Below are 19,988 nucleotides of genomic sequence, written 5' to 3' on the forward strand. Positions count from 1 at the left end.
AATGCCACTTTTTGCAGATGATATGATAGTATAGTTATGTGACCCCAAAAATTCCACCAGAGAACTCCTCCAACTGATGAACACCTTCAGCAAAGTGGCTGGATATAAAATTAACTCAAACGAATCAGTAGCCTTCCTCTACTCAAAGGATAAACAGGTTGAGAAAGAAATTAGGAAAATGGCACCCTTCACAATAGTCACAAATAATATAAAATACCTTGGGGTGACTTTAGCCAAGCAAGTGAAAGATCTGTCTGACAAGGACTTCAAGTTTCTGAAGAAAGAAATAAAAGAAGATCTTAGAAGATGGAAAGATCTCCCACGCTGCTGGATTAGCAGGATTAATATAGTAAAAATGGTCATTTTTACAAAAACAATTTACAGATTCAATGCAATCCTCATCAAAATTCCCACTCAATTCTTCACAGAGTTAGAAAGAGCAATTTGAAAATTCATTTGGAATAACAAAATACACAGTGTAGCAAAAACTATTCTCAACAATAAAAGAACTTCTGGGGGAATCACCATCCCTAAGCTACAAGTGTATTACAGAGCAATAGTGATAAAAAAATGTATTGTATTGCTACAGCGACAGGTAGGTAGATCAGTGAAATAGAATTGAAGGCCCAGAAATGAACTCACACGTGTATGGTCACTTGATCTTGGACAAAGGAGCTAAAACCATCCAATGGAAAAAAGATAGCATTTCAACAAATGGTCCTGGTTCAACTTCAACTGACAGTCATAATGTAGAATTGATCCATTCTTATTGCCCTGTACAAAGCTCAAGTCCAACTGGATCAAGGACCTCCACATAAAACCAGATACACTGAAACTAAGTGGGGAAGAGTCTTGAACACATGGGCACAGGTGAAATTTTCCTGAACAGAATACCAATTGCTTCTGCTCTAAGATCAAGAATCAATAAATGGGACCTTATAAAGTTGCAAAGCTTCTGTAAGGCAAAGGACACTGTCTATAGGATAAAACAGCAACCAACAGATTTGGGAAAGATCTTTACCAATCCTGCATCTGATAGAGGGCTAATATCCAACATATACAAACAATTCAAGAAGTTAAACTCCAGAGAACAAAATAACCCTATAAAATATGGGGTACTGAGCTCAACAAAGAGTTCTCAGCTGAGGAATACCAAATGGCTGAGAAGCACATAAAGAAACGTTCAACATCCTTAGTCATCAGGAAAATGCAAATCAAAACAACCCTGAGATTCTACCTCACACTACTCAGAATGGTTAAGATCCAAAACTCAGGTGAGAGCAGATGCTGGTAAGGATGTGGAGAAAGAGGAACACTCCTCCATTGTTGGTGGGATTGTAAGCTGGTACAACCACTCTGGAAATCTTTCTGGTGGTTTTTCAGAAAATTGGACCTAGTTCTACCTGAGGACGCAGCTAGACCACTCCTAGACATATATCCAAAAAGATGCTCCAACCTATAACAAGGGCACATGCTCCATTATCTTCATAGCAACCTTATGTTCATTAATGGAAGCAACCAGAAGCTGGAAAGAACCCAGAGTCCTTAGATGGAAGAATGGATACAGAAAATGTGATACATTTACACAATGGAGCTATTAAAAACAATGATTTCATGAAATTATTAGGCAAATGGATGGAACTAGAAAATAGCATTCCGAGTGAGGTAACCCGGTTACAGAAGAACACACATGGTTTGTACTCACTGAAAAGTGGATATTGGTCCAAAAGCTTGGAATACCCAAGATACAATTCACAGCCACATGAAGTTCAAGAAGAAGGAAGACCAAAACGTGCATGCTTCAGTCCTTTTTAGAAGGGGAACACTATACTCAAGGGAGGAAATATGTAGTCATAGTGTGGAACAGAGACTGAACGAAAGGCCATCTAGAGACTGCCACACACGGAGATCCATCCCTTATACAGACAACAAACCCAGATGCCAAGATCCTCTCGCTTGAAGGAGCCTGATAATAGCTGTCTCCTGACTGTATTTGCCAGAATCTGACAAATACAGAGCTGGATGCTTGCAGCTAACCATTGGATTGAGCATGGGGTACCCAATGGAGGAGTTAAAGAAAGGACTGAAGGAGCTGAAGGAATTTGCAATCCATAAAAAGAAAAATAATATCAACCAATCAGACCCCCCAGTGCTCCCAGGGACTAAACCACCAATCAAAGATTATACATGGAGTGACCCATGACTCCAGAGGAGAGGTCCTTGGTCCTGTGTAAGCTCAATACTCCAGTGCAGGGGAATGCCAGGGCAGGGAGGGCGTGGGTGTGTGGGTGGGTGAATACCCTCATAGAAGCAGGGGAAGGAGATGGGATAGGGGATTTTAGAAGGGGAAACCTGGAAAGAGGATATCATTTGAAATATAAATAAAGAAAAAAGGCCAATAAAAAAATATCTGGGAAGCAGTAAAGGCTGGAGTCTCCTGGGATGCATTTGATTGGCACATGACTCTGAGGCAATAAGCAGGCTGTGAATGTCCATAGTGCACAGGCAGCAGCCGTTTGCTGGAGTTGAGCAGTAACTGCTGTTATAGGTTATTATTTCCCACTTATGTGCCCAGAATGGAAATTCATTCAGCCAGCCTTGCTGAGTCCATTCAAGGTTCTGAATTCTCATAATGGTTTCATCTTACAAATACCACTCGAATCAACCTGCTTTTCTCTCCTGCCTTCCGTGTGAGTCCTTGCCACCAAGATTTCCACCCTGGATGATTGTTAGGCCTTTTTCCATTGACTGTTTGCATTTACCTACCTCTGGCTAGCTCTTCACACACAGCCATGAGGGATTTCAATGAAAGCAATGACAGCTCTTTGTGTAAAACCCTTTGATGACTCTGGACAGGGCTTGCAAGGCAATCACTGTATCACTAATTGTTCCTGACTCCTCTGGTTCACCTAGGTCTCTTTAATCTTTTCAATATAAAACATGTTTCCTTCTTCAGCTACTTCCCTCGGCCCCAAACGCTGTCCACCACTTCTCTGCCCAGCTCTACCCCTGCCTTTCAGTTGTTTAACCTGAGTTTAAGCATTACTTCCTTAGCAATCAGTTAGCTATACAGACTGGTAATGTGTAATATGATAGATTTTATTATTTGTCAGTTGTGTGCTACTTGTTATCATCAATTTTTTTTCTTTTCAGACAGTGTCTCACTATGCATTACGGGCCAGCCTGGAACTGGCCATCCTCCTGTCTCAGCCTTCAGTGTGTCAGCGTCATGGGCACAGGCCAGCAAGCTCCAGAAGAACTTTTATAATTAATTGTTTTATATTTCTATATCTCACTTTTTATTGTTGAGACTGTTGTGTTTTATACGCATACCACTGATCAGTCCCAGTGGTCCCGGATAACTTTCTGTCTTGGTTTCTTTTATTCTCTTATTCTCTTCCCCATTTCCCAAGTTTCCTGTGCACATCTATAAGATAAACTCCTTATAAGGGAACTCTTTTCCCAAGGTCTGTTTTGGGGAAAACAGAACCACGAGCTATGGGCTGTATCTGTTTTGTTCACTCTTCTATGTCTGTGTTTTCTGGTATTTGAATGAGTAAATGAACACAGCAGCCCAGAGAGCTGCTACTAATTAAGAGAAATCATAAAGGTCTCTTTTATTCTGTTTTTGTATCTGTGGCCTACAGAGCCTCTGGAATTTAGCTGTAAAGGACTAATCTTCCAACCAACATGAGAGGAGAAACAGAGTGTCCTCCAAATGAAAGAAGGAGAAATGGTGGCATCAACAAGAAATAAGTGAAATTCGAGAATTCCTGCAAGCCATTTGCTGCGTAGAATCATCTGAATGTGAGTATGAGTGGCTCTCATGAAGGACAGTCGGTGTGGAAGGCAGACCACAGCTAAAGTCAGTGGTCTCTAGCAGCCTTTGTCCCTGAGAAAGCAGCAGATTTTATCCTAGAAATGTGGTCTGGGTTCAGTAAAACGTTGGACGGAGATTAAACAGATGACAACTTTGAAAGAACTACAGTCCACAGCTTGGAAAATGAATTGGGAGTGATCGTAAGCAGGGAGTCTGGGCTTGGCTGCATGGGGCACCAAGGGATGGGCAAGGGGATTTGACTAGCAGAAGTTTATACAAGGGCACGGCTCATGAGGTTTGAGTTGGAGCCATCAGTCTACCTGGGGCGACTTCCTCCCTTTCTTATCATGTCTACCCACAGAGAGACAAACCTCCACACAGAAATGTCTTCTATGAAAGATGGTGAGGGGCGATGAAGGAACCCAGAACACTGACCTTCCCGATGGGGGTATATGTGACGGCAGAGCAGGCTCAGAGAGGGAGATGCATCAGTATCCGCTCAGCAGAGGGCAGAAAGTCAGAATAAGAATTTGTGGGAAATGCCAAATTTGGGGCAGGCAATTACATTTTGTACTGATCTCTCCAAGGATTCTATTATTTTGCCCATATCTTGGTCAAATCTAGAAGTCTAGTGTTTGGGAATACAAACACTCAGTGGCGGAACATGTGGTCATATCTGAGGCAGGAGAGTAATTGCACCCCTGTGGTGAATAGCTGCCTTTTCTTCTTTCAGACGGTATTTCTCTCACAGACTTTATGAGTAAGAGTTGTTTGTTTATTTGTTTTTGGTGTTCTAGATCTTGTCCACGATCCTGTGTGTGCTAAGTATTCATTCTACCACTGAATTACAGCCAAGCTCCATATATAAAATTTGTTACAGTCTACTCGTTTATGAAGACCATGTTCTCTGATACAGAAAAACTATATATATATATATATATATATATGTATGTATATATATATATATATGTATTCCTCAGTGGCTTAAAGTTTAGCTGAGTTGTCTTATGAATTTTTTCAAATCTCCCTATTATCCTTTCATTTGAAAGTAGAGCAAGTTAAATAACATTTCTGCCCAGCCCTCCTAATGGAGTATTTGGATATGTGAATAATTTTTTTTTTGACTGGGAGAGTGGCTTATTGCAAGTTTCATTCATTTCATGCTTTCCATTTACACCAATCAGCGTGGATGTTGTTAAATCACATGAGATGGAGCTGATTAGCATTCTTCAACACTCTTATGTTGACAAAAAGTATTTACCAGTAAGGAATGCTGTTCAATATGTGAGAAGGTCTGTGGCCCTGCCAGCAGCCTGGCGTAGAGAAGGGCTGTGGTCTGGGAGGTGACTGACTGTAGTGCTGACAGGTCCAATGAGGACAGCGATGACAAGGAATCGTGAGCCACAGTCACACACAGACACTCCTTTGCATAGGAGTCTGTATAAAAGGAACAAGAATATATTCTTTCACTCTGTGTAACAGATCCCAGACACACCCCGGTCACTCCAACACTGTGTGGTAAATGTGATAGGGATGTATATGTGACATTTTTTTAAGGAGCCAGGGAACAGTTGGTTTCTATGAACACCATCTAGGAAACAGACGCAGATAGCTCATCAGAGGAGCTGTGGGTTAACAGAAACGTACAGGACTGGACTGCAGGTCATCGTCTAGAAGAGTAGTCATGACAATGAATGACATGGTGATGGTAAGCAGTATGATCAGAACTGGGGACAGAACACCATTCCTCAGCCAGTGATTTTGCTTTGAGCATCTTGGTAGACATGATGATTTGATGAGGGGCAGGAGCCTTCCTTTTGTTCCTGGCACTCCTGTTTTATTTTTATATTTTTGTTTTCTTCTGTGTATTCCTGTGAATAAGAAGGCTAGATGTCTTTTCTTTCTCAGAAGGTTTCTGAGTTGGAGTTTCCATCTCTCCTTAAGTGTTGTCATTCCTATTCCCAGCGTGGCTGGTGATGAATGAATGTGGTTCTATCCTTAATTGACAACATAGACTATTTTGCACACTGGCCCCATGGCAGCAATATAACTTTTCTTGCTGAATATTAATCAAAAGCGCCATTGTAAGATATAATTTTCACCTACTGATCATTGGCTGAAAACCAGGAAGTACAGCTACTGCATTAGACAGACTGACAGAACCTTTCCCTCCAAACTGCCGTAATGAAGTAGGTTTTGGCAGTCATTGCAGACACCCAGCCCAGGCCATGGGGAAAACACCTGAGGCCGGCTTCACATGCTGGGGAAGTTGATGAAAACAGGACATGGTTCATCAGATCCAGACTGTCTCCTTGATGAAGATTCACAGGAGAAGGCTGCTCCCATGCTGGAAGTGTGCATATCTGAACTATGTGACGGATTATATTTTCTCTCTTGCACAGCTTGCTCCGAAGCTTGGAGTCAAATCCACACTCTACCTCAAGCAAATTCATAGAACTTTATGATCTCCATTTTCCCCTTTCTCTGAAACAGAGCTTCATATATCCCAGACTGGCCTAAGCCTCCTTCTGTAGCTTTCATATCTAGTTAAATTATGTGTTGGATAGCAAACCCAGGGCTTTGCGTATGCCAGACAAGGACTCTATCAACTGAGCCATATTTTAGGCAAACATGATTTCCATTTCAATATGATTTTGTCTGCAGAGTCATCTGACTTCTTTAAAAAGTTATTGGGATGAAGCTCAATATAAAATCAACATAAAAATCAAACATTTTAACATGAATACTTAGTTGTGTGTAATACACACGCAGTGCACACTTAGTTTCAACACATTACCACCTCAATAAAAGTGTCTTTTCCATTTTTCTTTTGACTCTTTAAAACAAAACCTTCTTTTTAATGCATGTGTTTCAGTCACCATGTCTTTTGAAATATGAAGTAGGATTTTAATAAACATGCAAAAGAACATAAAGCAAACCCAGGTACAAGAGATCAAGAAAGTGTAGTCACAAAACACAAGGATAAATGCCAGGAGATTGAAGACACGCCTGGTCTATGAGAGTCAAGACATGTGTGGTCTATGAGAGCCATGGGCAAAAAATGTCAAATAAAGTGAGGATGGAGACGAATCTGCAAGTTACCCATGATGCTTGGAGTTGTATTTGTTTCTGTATCATGTGGTTATGGATAACCCTAGCAAGTTTCCTCATAGAGATGCAGAGGCCCCACTTATTTATAAAAATGTACAGAATAGTGAAGTAAAAAAAATACAATTTTAGGGTAAAACAGTTTAAAGATGATTTTTGGAAGGTATTTGTTTTAGAATCAAGAACAAGTTGATTATTTGAAATGAAAAGATTGAGAAACCCTTGACCAAACTAACCAAAAGAAAGACAGAAGACCCAAATTAATAAAATTAGAGATGAAAGGAGAATATTAATATATAATATACATAATATAATATAGACACTGATGGACTTCATAACTCATTAGCTCTTATTCTGAAGGCATATATTCCACATAATTGGAAAATCTAAAAGAAATATATGAACTTCTAGATACATATGACCTATCCAAATTAAGCCAAATTAAACAGATCTATAACAACCAGTAATAATCTTCTAGTGGAGGAATATCTCAGGGTTAAGAGCATGTACTTCTCTTGTAGAGGACCAAGTTGGCTCCCCAGGACCCATGTTTGTTGCTTCACAAATACCTGTAACTCTAGCTTCAGGAGAATCCAACTCTGTGAGCACACACATGTGCACACATGCACACATACACAATTTAAAACACATACACACACACACACACACACACACACACACACACACACACACACACACTTAAAAATGTGCCTGAGAGGTGGCTCAGTGATTAAGAGTAGTTGCCCCACACAGCCAAAGCAACCCAAAGCAAAAATAATACTACTGGATTTTAAATTACAATACAGAGTCATAGAAATAAAACCAGCTTTTGTGGCGCAAAATCAGACACATCAATCAGGGCAATAGAGTAGAGGATCCAGGCACAAGGCCATATAGCCCACCTGATATTTGACATAGATGCTAAAATAAATATTAAAGAAAAGACAGCATCTACAACAAATAGTGCTAGGAAAACTGGATACCTACAGTTAAAAGAATGAAATACTTAATTTTTACCCTGCATTAAATTCACCTCAAAATGGAACAAGGACCTCCACCTAAGACATGAAACTCTGGATCTATTAAAGGAAAAGGTATGAAACACACTTCCAGGTATAGACGGACACAGGCTGAATCTGAATAGGACACTGATTGCTCAGGACAAAAGACGGATAATCAGCAAATGGGACCTCATAAAATTGAAAAGCTGTTGCCCAGCAAAGGAAACTGTCAATCACATGAAGAGACAGCCTATAGAGCGGAGCAAGAAATTTTCCACTTATATATTTGACAGAGGGATCTAGAATGTGCAAAGAACTCAAGAAACTAAATACCAAGAAAACAGCACAATAAAATATGGGCCAAGTCGGGAAACATGCATTATAAAATAAGATGTCAGTGCAGGCGGAAAATACACCTCTACACGCCATTGACCGGGGAAACCTCAGAGGCATCCAAGACAATTAGCAATTTTGCTATTGCTCTGAGTTGCACACTATTACTAGACGGTAAGATGCTATTGCAGAGGACAGTTCTTGTTTTGATACGGGGCAGAGAGCTATCGACCTCAACTAACCAGTAAACCCTCTTCCCATGACAGTGTCAGAAGATGGTATGCAGTCTGCCTGTCGAGTGATACAACCAATGATCCCGTGGCATGCTCTAGCACTCACCTTCCTCTGGCACACTATGTCTACTGGTGTAGACGTGGTGTGATGAATATTTGGGTAATAAAACAATTTTTGATTGGATATGAGGCCTGGTCTCCAGGAAGGATTTCATGCCTGGATCTATACGTTGATCAATATCTTATCACTGGGAAGAGTCTATGGCCCTGTGGGACTGTTGTTTTCATAAATGGCCATACTGTGAAACTGCCCTGTAATGGTTATGTTTAAGCTCACAGAGTGTCTTGCTCTTAGTGTTGGCCAGAGAAGCTTCATTTTGAGTGGGTAATGGTAATGCAGACTCATAACAGAATAAGTGACTGCTGAGTGCTTGGCCCTAAATGGGACATCTGTATTGGCCTCATTCCCAAGGCTCAGAGATCATCCCAGAAGATAGGAAGTGTGCAGGGAAATGCTGGCTCCTGGACATGACTTGGTCATTGAGATAATGGAATTGCTGTGGCTATGATGTCTTGTATAAGACCTGCACAGGATTAAGCCAACAGGATCTGCCAACATTTTAGCGGTTAGCATTAATTGTAATCAGTAGGGTACATAAAACACAGACTACATGAAAGTAGGAGGGGGATGTGTTGGAAAATGTTCATGGGAGTGGAAGGGGGAACTTGGAGATGTGTGGGATCAAAATACCGTGTGTGTGTGTGTGTGTGTGTGTGTGTGTGTGTGTGCGTGCGTGCGCGCGCGTATGTGTACATGTATCTCCCTATATTTGTGTAAATATGAAATTTAAGATAATAAATAAAAGATGCTCTAAAATTATTATTTTCACCTTATGTTGTATTTGCAGGTCTGGGTGTGTCACGGAGTGTGGAGGTTCAGAGATAATGTTTGGGAGTAGTTCCGGTTCTTTCCTTCCATTTTGTGGAGTCAAGGCTTCTCTTGTTACTCCTTCTTCCCATTCCACACCGGATGGCTCGTGAGCTTCAGTGTGATTCTCTTGTCTCTGCCTTGCATCTCAGCAGGAGTGCTGGGATTACACATGTGAGCCATTGTATCTAGCTTTCTGTGGTTTTTAGAGATTGAAATCAGGTTGGTAAGCTAGTGCAGCCAGCGCTTTTCCTGCCGAGCTATCTGATCAGACTGAAGATAATTTTATTTTAAAAGGCTAAGTCTACCCAAGGTAAATACAGTGTAACCTGGAGAAGATTTGAATGATGGTCCTGATCCTGACCTTGTGCAAATAATTTCCTGTCACAAGCTTTGCTTTTCTCCTTTCTGAAGCACAGAGGCTTAACTGGATTATCTCTGAGATTCTTTTTAGCTATAGTGTTCTGTGGTGTATTCTTGTATGGGGATAGTTAAGCAATTTGAAAGTGTGATAATGCATTTGTCATAGATATATCATAATTTCTGTCTACCTGAAATGCCAATTTTATTAGAGTTCCTGATTTATAATGAAAGAAAAGAATCCAGGGACAGCATTAACCATTTCACCAAAAGGTATACAGATGATTTTAAGGCCAAAATGATGGTGGATGTTCACTGTGGTTGATTATAAATATCTCAATATTCCTCAATGCTTCTTCCATTGAAAATTAAGGACTGTGCTTTTTTAATGTTTGAGTCTCTGTGACTGCCTAGACACCACGAGGAAAGCAACGATGCTGTTTCTGGGCCTACAACACCACTACACAACTGTGAGGAAGCCCAAGCGTTCTCATGGAGAGGCCCATGTGTAAGAGAATAGGAACTCTAGCCAACAGCTCTGACTAAGCCCTGATTTCCTGACAATGTGCATAAGTCACTGAGAAAAATGGATCTTTAATACCAGATGAGCTCTGCTGGCTGGCACATGTAGAGCAGAGCTGTCTTCACCAACCACTGCTCGAATGTCAGATTGACAGGGGAAAAATGGCTATTTTTAGCTGTTACCTTTATTTGTAACATAGAACTGCTAACATATGAGATGGACACTTTCTTGGCAGTAATCATGTAAACTAAGTTCCATTGGTAGCAAGCTCTGCTACCATGACCTACACAGTATTCCACAAAATCAGATTCCGTGATTATTTTCCTACCTGTTGCATGCAATTTATGAAGAAATTAGCACTGAGGAAATATTTTATAAGGAGTCCCAACTAAAACATCAACAAAAGCCTTAGAAAATGCAGCTTTCACAGAGCCCCAGAGGCATTCAGATTTAGAACTACAGTGCGAGCTGATCAACCTCAGATCCCCAGACCTTCTGCTTCCTGAAGGGTGTTTTCACCAGATAACCAATAGAGTGGAAAGGACTGCCACATGTTGGAGGCTTGCCACTACATATAGCTAAGGCTATATAGTAAGAGCTTGTCTCTAAGAAAACAACAACAACAACAACAACAACAACAACAACAACAGCGGCAGCAGCAGCAGCAGCAGCAACAACAAGGTAAAAGTTAAAAATAAATATAAAAGAAGAAAAATGTGTCCGTCAATAGGATTTCAATGTTTCATGATTTTCTTATGTGTAGCTCACACTAAAAAGCTCTTGTGAGTAGGTGAGGTAGCTCAAGTCTACCTCCCAGCAGGCAGAAAGATTGGTCCAGCCTGAGTTTCATAGGGAAATTCTTTCTCTAAAACAAAATATAAGAAAACATTTAAAAGAGAGCCTGTTAGTGACATGCAGGAATGATATACTGAGGTACAGGTTGGTTCGGTCCTCTGTAGCCATAAGCCTGGGACATGGACTTGGATGGATTCATGACCTCCTCTGTCCCAGTGCACCCAGTTTCCAACCCTGGAAGAGATTAGTTAGGGTAGCTTTGGCTTCAGTGTCTCTCACCACACCCAAAAATGGCTGCCAGGATTCCTGGGAGATTGGTGATTAGGACAAAAGGAAGGATGCTGGATTGGAGGGGATCGTGTCCCTCAGAAGGGAGCGGGGGGCTATGCGGTGTATTCTCTTCTGGTGCTGATGCTGGAGAGACAAACCTTCCCAGTGTAGAGATGATTTTGCCAGGGATCTGAGAAAGAACATTAATGAATCCCCGGAACGTTGTCATCAAACATTGACTGTATGGGAAGAAACTCACCAGGCAGGTCAGGACCATCTCTGTCCACACTCTCAAGCCTAGGTTCACTGAAAGGAAGCTCTGGACTCAAAGTGACATCCTGAGGAGTGAATATAGAAAGGCAGCGGCTGAGAACGGATGATTCTCTGTGTATGAGAAGAGTTATACTTGTATTTGTAATACTGTTAGTCAAATTTAAGCAAAGGATTTTGTTGTTAGCATGATTTTTCTATGGAACTATATCTTGAAAGGACCACACAGCCTGGCCTGGCAATCTATTTCCTGATCTCTTGTTTCACGGCTGACTGGTCTTGCTGGACAGAACTAATTAATAACGGAAATACTTTGGATTGTGTCAGTCACGGTTTAACTTATAATTCTTTCATTTTGGGCGAGCATGGAGCTTACGTGGAATCCCTACTTATGCACACTCCAGTGAAAACTTGTAGAACTCTGTCATTGACAGGGCTTTAAGTTGAATACCAAACTAACTGCTGTATTGATTACTTTCAGTTTCTAAGATGCTAATTTGCATTTACCACCTCCCATAAATAAAAATTTAGGTAAGCTCTTAGGAATTAAAAGTAAATTTAAAAGGGAATTTCTGAGAAGCAAAGTTAAATATTATGTATTGTGTTTTGCTTTAACTGTTCACTTTAGTTCATAAAAATGTGTTTTATCTGCCTGGATAAAGGCACTAGCCTGTTTTATCAGCAGGAAAAGGCACTGGCCGCTAAGCCTGGTGGCCTGAGTGCAATCCTGGGAACCACGTAATGAAAAGGAGAACCAACTTCTGCAAATTGGCCCCTGACCTCCAAACGCATACCATGCCATGCCTGTGTCTCCTGTTCCTCTTCAAATAAATGCTTGAATGTACAAAATAAAATTTAAAATGTGCTTTATTAAACAGAGTACAACCTGACTCAAAATGGAGCATAGGTACCTAAATCTAAGGGAACTGCATTTTAGAATATTTGAAATGTAATTTGAATTAATTTCTGTTAACACAGTTCTTGGAAGTGGGCTTTCAATTGCAGCCCTAAAAGCATAAAATACTTAATATTTAACATTACAAAGAGTGTGTTTTTCTACTCAGTCTATAAAGCTGATTATTTGATGGGAAGGTCTTAAACAGAAGGACACAAAACTTACCTCTGTGACATCAGTAAGGGGCTTGGGCAGCTCTGATTGGGTGACAGGTCTGAAGAGTGGCTCAGTAACTTCTGGGGTGAGAAAAAAAAATCACAAGGCTAAAATAGTTCTCTTTTCTTTTTGATTTAGGTAACAAAACAGCTAAGGTTCCAAAATGTGGTAATAGTGAATTCCTAAGGAGTAGTGTTACAAATCACTAAGATACTGAAGTTCCAGACTAATGGTTCCTAATCTGAATAATGCACCGAAGGAAGATTATAGGGTTGCATCTTGCATGCTTATGTGATGAGAATCACTAAGAACAGGTCGAGGTGGCAGGGGAGGTTGCTAATGAGTTTAACAAACAGTGTAAGGAGGCAGAAGGAATAAATACTAGAATTATGTCGCTCAGTGGGGTGATTATAGTTAATGATAATGTATTGTCTATTTCATAATTGCTATACGAGAAGTTTTAAATGCTCTCATCATAAAGAAATGATAGTGAATGAGGTGATAGATACAATAATTACACTGCTTTGATCATTGTGTGATATGCATGTATCCAATCATAACATCATATCTCATGAATATGCTTATTATGTGCCAATTAAATAATAAGAACAATTACAAAAGGATAGTAGTTTAAAAATTTTTAGGGTTCCCAGACTCAGTCTACGGATTTGGATCAAGTAGTAAGGCTGGTAGGCTAGGCCAATGGGACCTAAAAATATGGCTTAGCTTGCAAAGAAAGAAAGAAAGAAATGGTTAATATTAACACTGTAAGGTATGAGTATCTATGGAAACTCCATACTACCTCCTGGTTCTCAGAAAGCTTAACAAAGACATAAACCTAAAATGATAAACGATGAGTCTGAAGTTGTTCACTTGTGGCTTCAGTAGCTTCATAGCCCTCCTCCCCATCAATTTCCAGAGATGATGCTTTGCTGATCTAAATCAGATAACAGAACTGCCAGAGAATGATAGTTTCATGCCATCCTGTGCTGAAATGGCATTTCTATTGGTTGGTGATCTATTATACTATCTATGTGCGATGCCTGTGAGTTCTAGACTCCTGGGTCCCCCACAGTATCCTCTTGGGGTCATGAGCACATCAGATTATCTTGTTTACTTCTTTGGATCCCTTTGAAGATTGACTTATACAGATTGAATCATTGCTCCTAACCCTCTCTTGGGTGTGTTGTCTAGAGGTAGCAATGAGGTCATGCTGCTTCTAGCCTTATGAGGCTGTTCCATGCCTTTGAGTAAGGAAAAACTTTCATGGACAGTCTCTCACTCTTTTTAAATTAGCCTTATTTGAATATGCCATCTGTTTCCTTATAAAGCCTGACAAGTTTACTGGATGAGAAGATATGTGTAAGCTACACCAGGCTAATGGGACTGTTCACGAGTTCTTCTGTCTGTCTAGACCCTTCTGGCTGAACATAGTTGACCTGACTGAACTGAAACTACTGGATTCTTCCAGACTTATCTTTGGTGCAGAATGATCACCAAGGGCTGATGAAATAGAATGCAGGAGGGTGTGAGGGGAGCCAGAAATAGTGCCATCCGTGATGTGCCTGTCAGTAAGGGTGACTTTACAAGGCCCAAGTTAAAATGACAACTCATCCTAAAATCATACTTACGAGCCTCTCTGTCAGAATTCACTGAAACTTGGAACTATGGCATCACCAACTTACCATCACTGAATGGAACTGTCCCTCCTACCAAGGGCTGGTCTCCATCTAGTAGTCGTATGATGAGTTTTTTGAGGTCTGCAGCTGTGAGGTAGGCTTCTGGTTGTTTGTCTTCTATGGCTCCGTGATGGATTCTTTCACGTTCAATTTTGTTGGAATCGAGAGACAGGAGATCACTCTCAGGGCCTTTTGATTCTGCATGGTCCCTCTTAAAGATGGCCATGAGTTGTATTTCTGTGGAGCTTGAACTGTGGAGAGAAGAGGACATGTTCTATCCAAAGCAATTGTGAGAAGACTAGAGAGTTTCTGTGTTGCTATAAATGTTCAGCATAGTTTATCTTCTTTTCTGATAGGCTCTTAAAGCATATCCAACTTAGTTCATTTCAATATTTGCCAGAAATTTAATATATGGACAAATAACTTGTTCTAAAGTAGAATGTCAGCCTGGGGATTAAGTCTAGTTTGAGGAGGGATTGTGAACTGGGTCCATACATATTTACATTTAAAAAAGGTGTTATCCATTGTTAATCGATCAATGCTTTTGGTACTCTTAAAAGTCATGAAGTGTCAGTCAGAAAGAGAAATGAATTGGCACTTTTTCTACAAGATACCTCCTTTAAGGTCTAAGGACTAGCATGCAGGATATAGTACAATAGTCTATGTATGCCACCACCAAGTGAAACTTCGGTTCCTAAGGCCTTTTTTCTTCCATTCTTTTCTGCAAAGTATTTTTAAAATTAAAGACCTTTAAATGAAATAGAGCAAGGAAATAAAATAAGATCTGAGAAAAGGGAAGGAAGGCAGTACACGGTACATGATTAACTGTATTTTTCTACTCTATTTATTAACACAAATCTCAAACAAGATTCTTTACAGTTATGTCCTTGAGAATCAAGTGTTACCTTTTGTTTTCTGCCATAAATCTACACAGGGAGAAGCAGAAATGTTTTTAAAGGCCTCAGGAACTGATAATGTGTATTCCTGGCAGTTCTTCAGACCACATAATCAGTCAGAGGCTACAGTTCATTATTTCACTAGTCAATTGTGGGAGCCAAAGCCAGATTCTCATTACTGAGCTCTCCCAGGTATAGTGGGTCCTTTTCCCACCTCAAACTGACCTTGGGGCTGAGGAGCAAATTAGTTTCTCTCCCTCAATCTAGACCTCAGTTGGTTCCACTCAGGAGTCTTTGGCCAGCCAGCCCATCTCCCATTGTAAACATACAAGACATACTTAAATCATGCTGTGTACATAACATACCCATAGTCCCACATGTTTTCTAATGAGACCTTCAGGTTTTTATAGAAGGCATCTCAGATGGTCATTGTTTGCCTGCTAATAGCACATGATTTGGCTAGAGATATTTTCTAAATGACTCAATGAAAATTAATTCCATTTAAATAATATACTGAAAATCATTGGCTTATTCAAGACATTACGTGTGAAAATTATTTTTAAAGACTCAGTTTAGCCCTTAGCAGAGGGAAGCATACAGTATTTCAAAACATAAAAAAAAATAATCAAAATTACCCATCCTCTTCTTTCTTTGGTCTTCATTTCACCACATACCATGAAAACATGCAAGGGAGAAAGAATTTTGGTGAGATTTATTGAATTTGTCAGTGTATTATTTCATACACAAAAATGCTTTTACATTGTCCTTCCTGTTTGTCCAGAACTTTTGAGAAACATACAAACTGCCATCAGAAATTTGGATGGCACCTTTAAGAATCCTGAGTCTCAGGATGTAAACGTCATTAAATATGGTTTGTACATAACATAAATATGATCAGAATTTGAGCCTTCGTTCAAAGCTGCCTGCATTTATTATCTTCTTTTAAAACCTGGTTTCCTCAAAAAAGGATGCAAATAAATGCTATGTATCTTTTATTTGAGCAGCCATTGCCAGGATGTTTTTAAAAAGTACTTTGCAGAGAGATTCTCTTCCTCCTGGATGTCATTAAGGGACTCGTTTATCCTCAGAGGTAACATCTCTGAGGCTGGCCCCTAGAACCAGTGTTTTGCTGATTTCTCTTTGAATCGCTTTAATCAGTTGAGGGATTGATTCCACTCACAATGAAAATTTGCAAGAAAAACATCTGTTTATCGAGTGGGTGATATGTACCCAGTAGTTTATGTGTATTTTCATTTAAGTTTTAGAACCACAGAATCCTCATTTTATAGGAACTACAAAGGTATACACAGAGGGAGACAGACTCCGTTGGGACCAGCTGAGGCAAGATTTGAACTTTGGGTTTTCTTCCCACAACCTTGGTTTTATTTTGTTACCCCACCCCGTAGTGTGTGCCTTAGAAAGACACTTTGATTACTGAAATTACAGACACATTTTAGAAATTAGTTTAAAATTTATATTTGGTATTCTCTCCTTATATTTCAAATGACAGTTGCTGATGAAGACAGTCTATATACGGGATGGGATTAGCATCGCTGGTATTTCTTCTTGGATTATAAATTCATTTTACTTTTTTTGCCCTGATATAACATGACCACAATGGAATGCTACAGACTGGTTCCTACGTTCCTGCTGTGGATACAGAGAACCTGCTGTCCTTCTAACTGGCACTGTGAGAGGAGAGCTTCTCTACCAGACATTCATCCAGGTCCCGCCTCTAGCTTCTTTGTAGTTTGTAACCCTCTGAAGCCAAGGGGAGTGGCCATGCTTCCTGGACCAGAACCTTATTCTTGCCAATTAAAGATTGGCTTGTTGACATGTGCTTGCATAAGCAAATGGAAATCTTAAACAAGAATTATTTATTATCACAATCAAGTCATGGAGCATATTAACTAGCATGAAAGATTTTTCCTGCCACTTTGTGATCTCTCCCTTTCACACCCTGCTCCACTATCTCTGAGAAACTACTGATGTGTTTTCTGTCACTGTGGACGAGTTTGTGTTTTCTGGAATTCAATATAAATAGAACATAATGCACCCTCGTCTGTTCTTTCCCTCAGCATAGTTATTTAGAGGTGCTTTCCTGTTGTCACATATGTCAAAAGTGTGATTTCTTTGTCAAGTGTCTATATTGAGAACATTCCAGAATTGTCTATCGTTCTGTGGATGGACAGTTAGTCTGTTCCCATGTGTCGGCTCTTACAGATAAAGATGCTATGTACATTTTTGCAGCAGCCTGAAGAATACACTCTACCACTAGATTGAGGAATTATTAATCGCTTCCCACACTTGCCCTAAAGAGTGAAGCAAGACTCAAAACGGTGCTTTAATTGCTAATACTTAAAATTGTATTAATCATAGAGTCCTAATTAATTTTCAGTTTGTGCTGAGAAAATCGGATGAAGCCGTTCCTATCAAGCAATTTAGGAAGTTATAAATAAGCTTCTCTGCAAATGAGACAAAAGAAAGGCAATGTGTGTGACTGATAGGGGATGAATCGTCTGTGGGCATCTGGATCCACAGCAAAAGTAATGTCCTTCATAGTAAGTTTATTCCAGAGCATCTCCAGCATTGGTATCAATGACAAAATATTTGTGGGGCTCACGAGCACATGGCTTACTGAATTAATTGGCCCACATACTTTACAGTGGTTTGAAGTCCTCATGACCAGAGGAAGATCATTGGCAGAATGTGACTGAACTTATTTTGTAAGCATAGTGGGTAGAAGTAGGAATGAATCTTTACAAACATGTGGGAAAGATTCAGTTTCCAGCCATGCCTCTTTAAGAGTTTTTCCCTGAAAAATTTCACTGCCTAACATTGTGATTTTCCTCTCAAGCCGATTTTCTTACAATTAGATTTTCATTTGTCGCAGGGAGACGATGACACACATTTAATCACTCACCAGGAGAAGCCTTTCCATCATTTCCTGAAGCCGTAGATTAAAAATTTGTTCTTTAACTGTAGTACTTTATCCAGAAGACTTTGCCATCTATGTAAACTACGGGCCCATCACCTCTGATTATCCTCTCATCTGTCTGACTTCGAGTTGAATACCGCAGAGCAGGCTTCTTGACACAAAGCAGAATGAGTTTGCTTTGGTAAATATTAGTTTTCTATGAATCAGAGAGGCTTGGCAGCCCTGGGAGACACAGCTGGTCACGTCTTCTAAGCCCTCTGTCCAGGCATAAGTTGCTCTTCCCAAGTTCTCCTCCGGCTCCAAGACCAGGTGGTGACAGAGCCAGGAAGACTTGGACAAGGCTTGCTCTTCGCAGGTCACTTCCTACCTCCCCAGGTATGGAAGTTCCTCCTGCTTTCAGCAGGGTTGCTATGTATCCCGCAACACTGAGTACCATTTAACCACCTGAGCTTGGCCATAAAGGCTTGAAATAAGGGGAACTTAAAAAAATGAAGCAAGGTTGGGGATTTAGCTCAGTGGTAGAGCGCTTGCCTAGCAAGTGCAAGGCCCTAGGTTCGGTCCCCAGCTCCGAAAAAACAAAAGAAAAAGAAATGTAAATAAGAAATACCCAAGTTAATAAAGATGGAGGGGAAAAAATAGAAAACCGTCTTGTAATCAGGCATTCATTTAAAAAAAAAATGAAGCAAACATTTATGTTTAAACCCATGAACCCGTGTTAGGGTGCCGTGAGCGAGGTGGCTACAGATGTGATCCCACCCTGCTTTTCCACAGCATTACTAATTAAGACTCTGCGTTTTGAGTAATACTGCATTGCTTTAGTCCATACAGTAGATAAAATAAGAAGAGAGGTTTAAGAAGTCTTGCTTTGACCCCCGTCGAGTCCATTCCTTCAGTTCCTCCATGGGTAAATCAGGTCCACCCGTGTCTCTCGGCTAATGTGATTTATGCCAATGGGGATGAGATTTCGCCTTGGAGAGAACACGAGGTGACCCCATACCAAGGCAGTTAATTGCTACTGCTTCTTGATGTGTCTTTTCTCTGGTGTTGTTTTCCAGAGAATTGCTAATGACATTGCCAAGGACGACCGGCAGATGCTCTGTAGAGGGCGATATTTCCAGCTCTTTGCGCAGCTTACAACAGATCCTGGATTGTCCATTAAGCCGCAGTTTCTCAGACTGAGTTAAACAACTGAGAGAAAGGGGGCCTTCTCGTCCTCTGGACATGGCTTTTAAAGGAAGCCACGGAAGTGATTTTCAAATTTGTTGTTTTAAATTTAAAGTTGAGAAGAGTCTAATTCTCTTACTTACCTAAATCCTAACACGCGGATTTCTCCGAATCCTGGAAGTTTCTTAAATATCTTTTGCAACTGCAGCGAGAAAGAAATGGATGAAATATTCTTTGGTCGTATTGGCTCAGATCTTAGGAAACAACAAACCTCCAAACACTTGTGACGAGTTAGTAGGGAGACAGGTGAAACAGAAAACTGAAACAACAAAACATGACAAACTCCCTCTGTTCACAGAGATTTCTGAAGCCTAGAGAGTATTGTGTTTATTAGCTGTAAAGCCATATATGAGCAGTTCTGAGATGCTTTAAAAGTTATGTCAGATAAAATATGAAATACTTTAAGATGGTTTTTGGTGGGAACCTTTTTTTTAATTCTTTTTTTTTTCATTCACTAATTTATCTATTCACTGTACATCCCAATCAAGGCCCCCTCTCT

At 40.2% G+C, this 19,988-nt stretch overlaps 1 protein-coding gene across 1 annotated transcript in view; it reads right to left on the minus strand.

Annotated features, from left to right (window-relative positions):
- Impg1 (interphotoreceptor matrix proteoglycan 1) overlaps nt 1–19,988 on the minus strand; it is a 146,083-nt gene that overhangs the window by 66,969 nt on the left and 59,126 nt on the right. The window contains exons 8-12 of the mRNA NM_023958.2: nt 19,573–19,631; nt 15,963–15,983; nt 14,438–14,682; nt 12,762–12,832; nt 11,631–11,709 (exon numbers count right to left, since the gene is read on the minus strand). Of these exons, the coding sequence (NP_076448.2) occupies nt 11,631–11,709; nt 12,762–12,832; nt 14,438–14,682; nt 15,963–15,983; nt 19,573–19,631 (475 nt within the window). The remainder of the gene's footprint in view (nt 1–11,630; nt 11,710–12,761; nt 12,833–14,437; nt 14,683–15,962; nt 15,984–19,572; nt 19,632–19,988) is intronic.

Source organism: Rattus norvegicus, chromosome 8 (assembly GCF_036323735.1).
Source record: "Rattus norvegicus strain BN/NHsdMcwi chromosome 8, GRCr8, whole genome shotgun sequence".
Taxonomy (NCBI): Eukaryota; Metazoa; Chordata; class Mammalia; order Rodentia; family Muridae; genus Rattus; species Rattus norvegicus.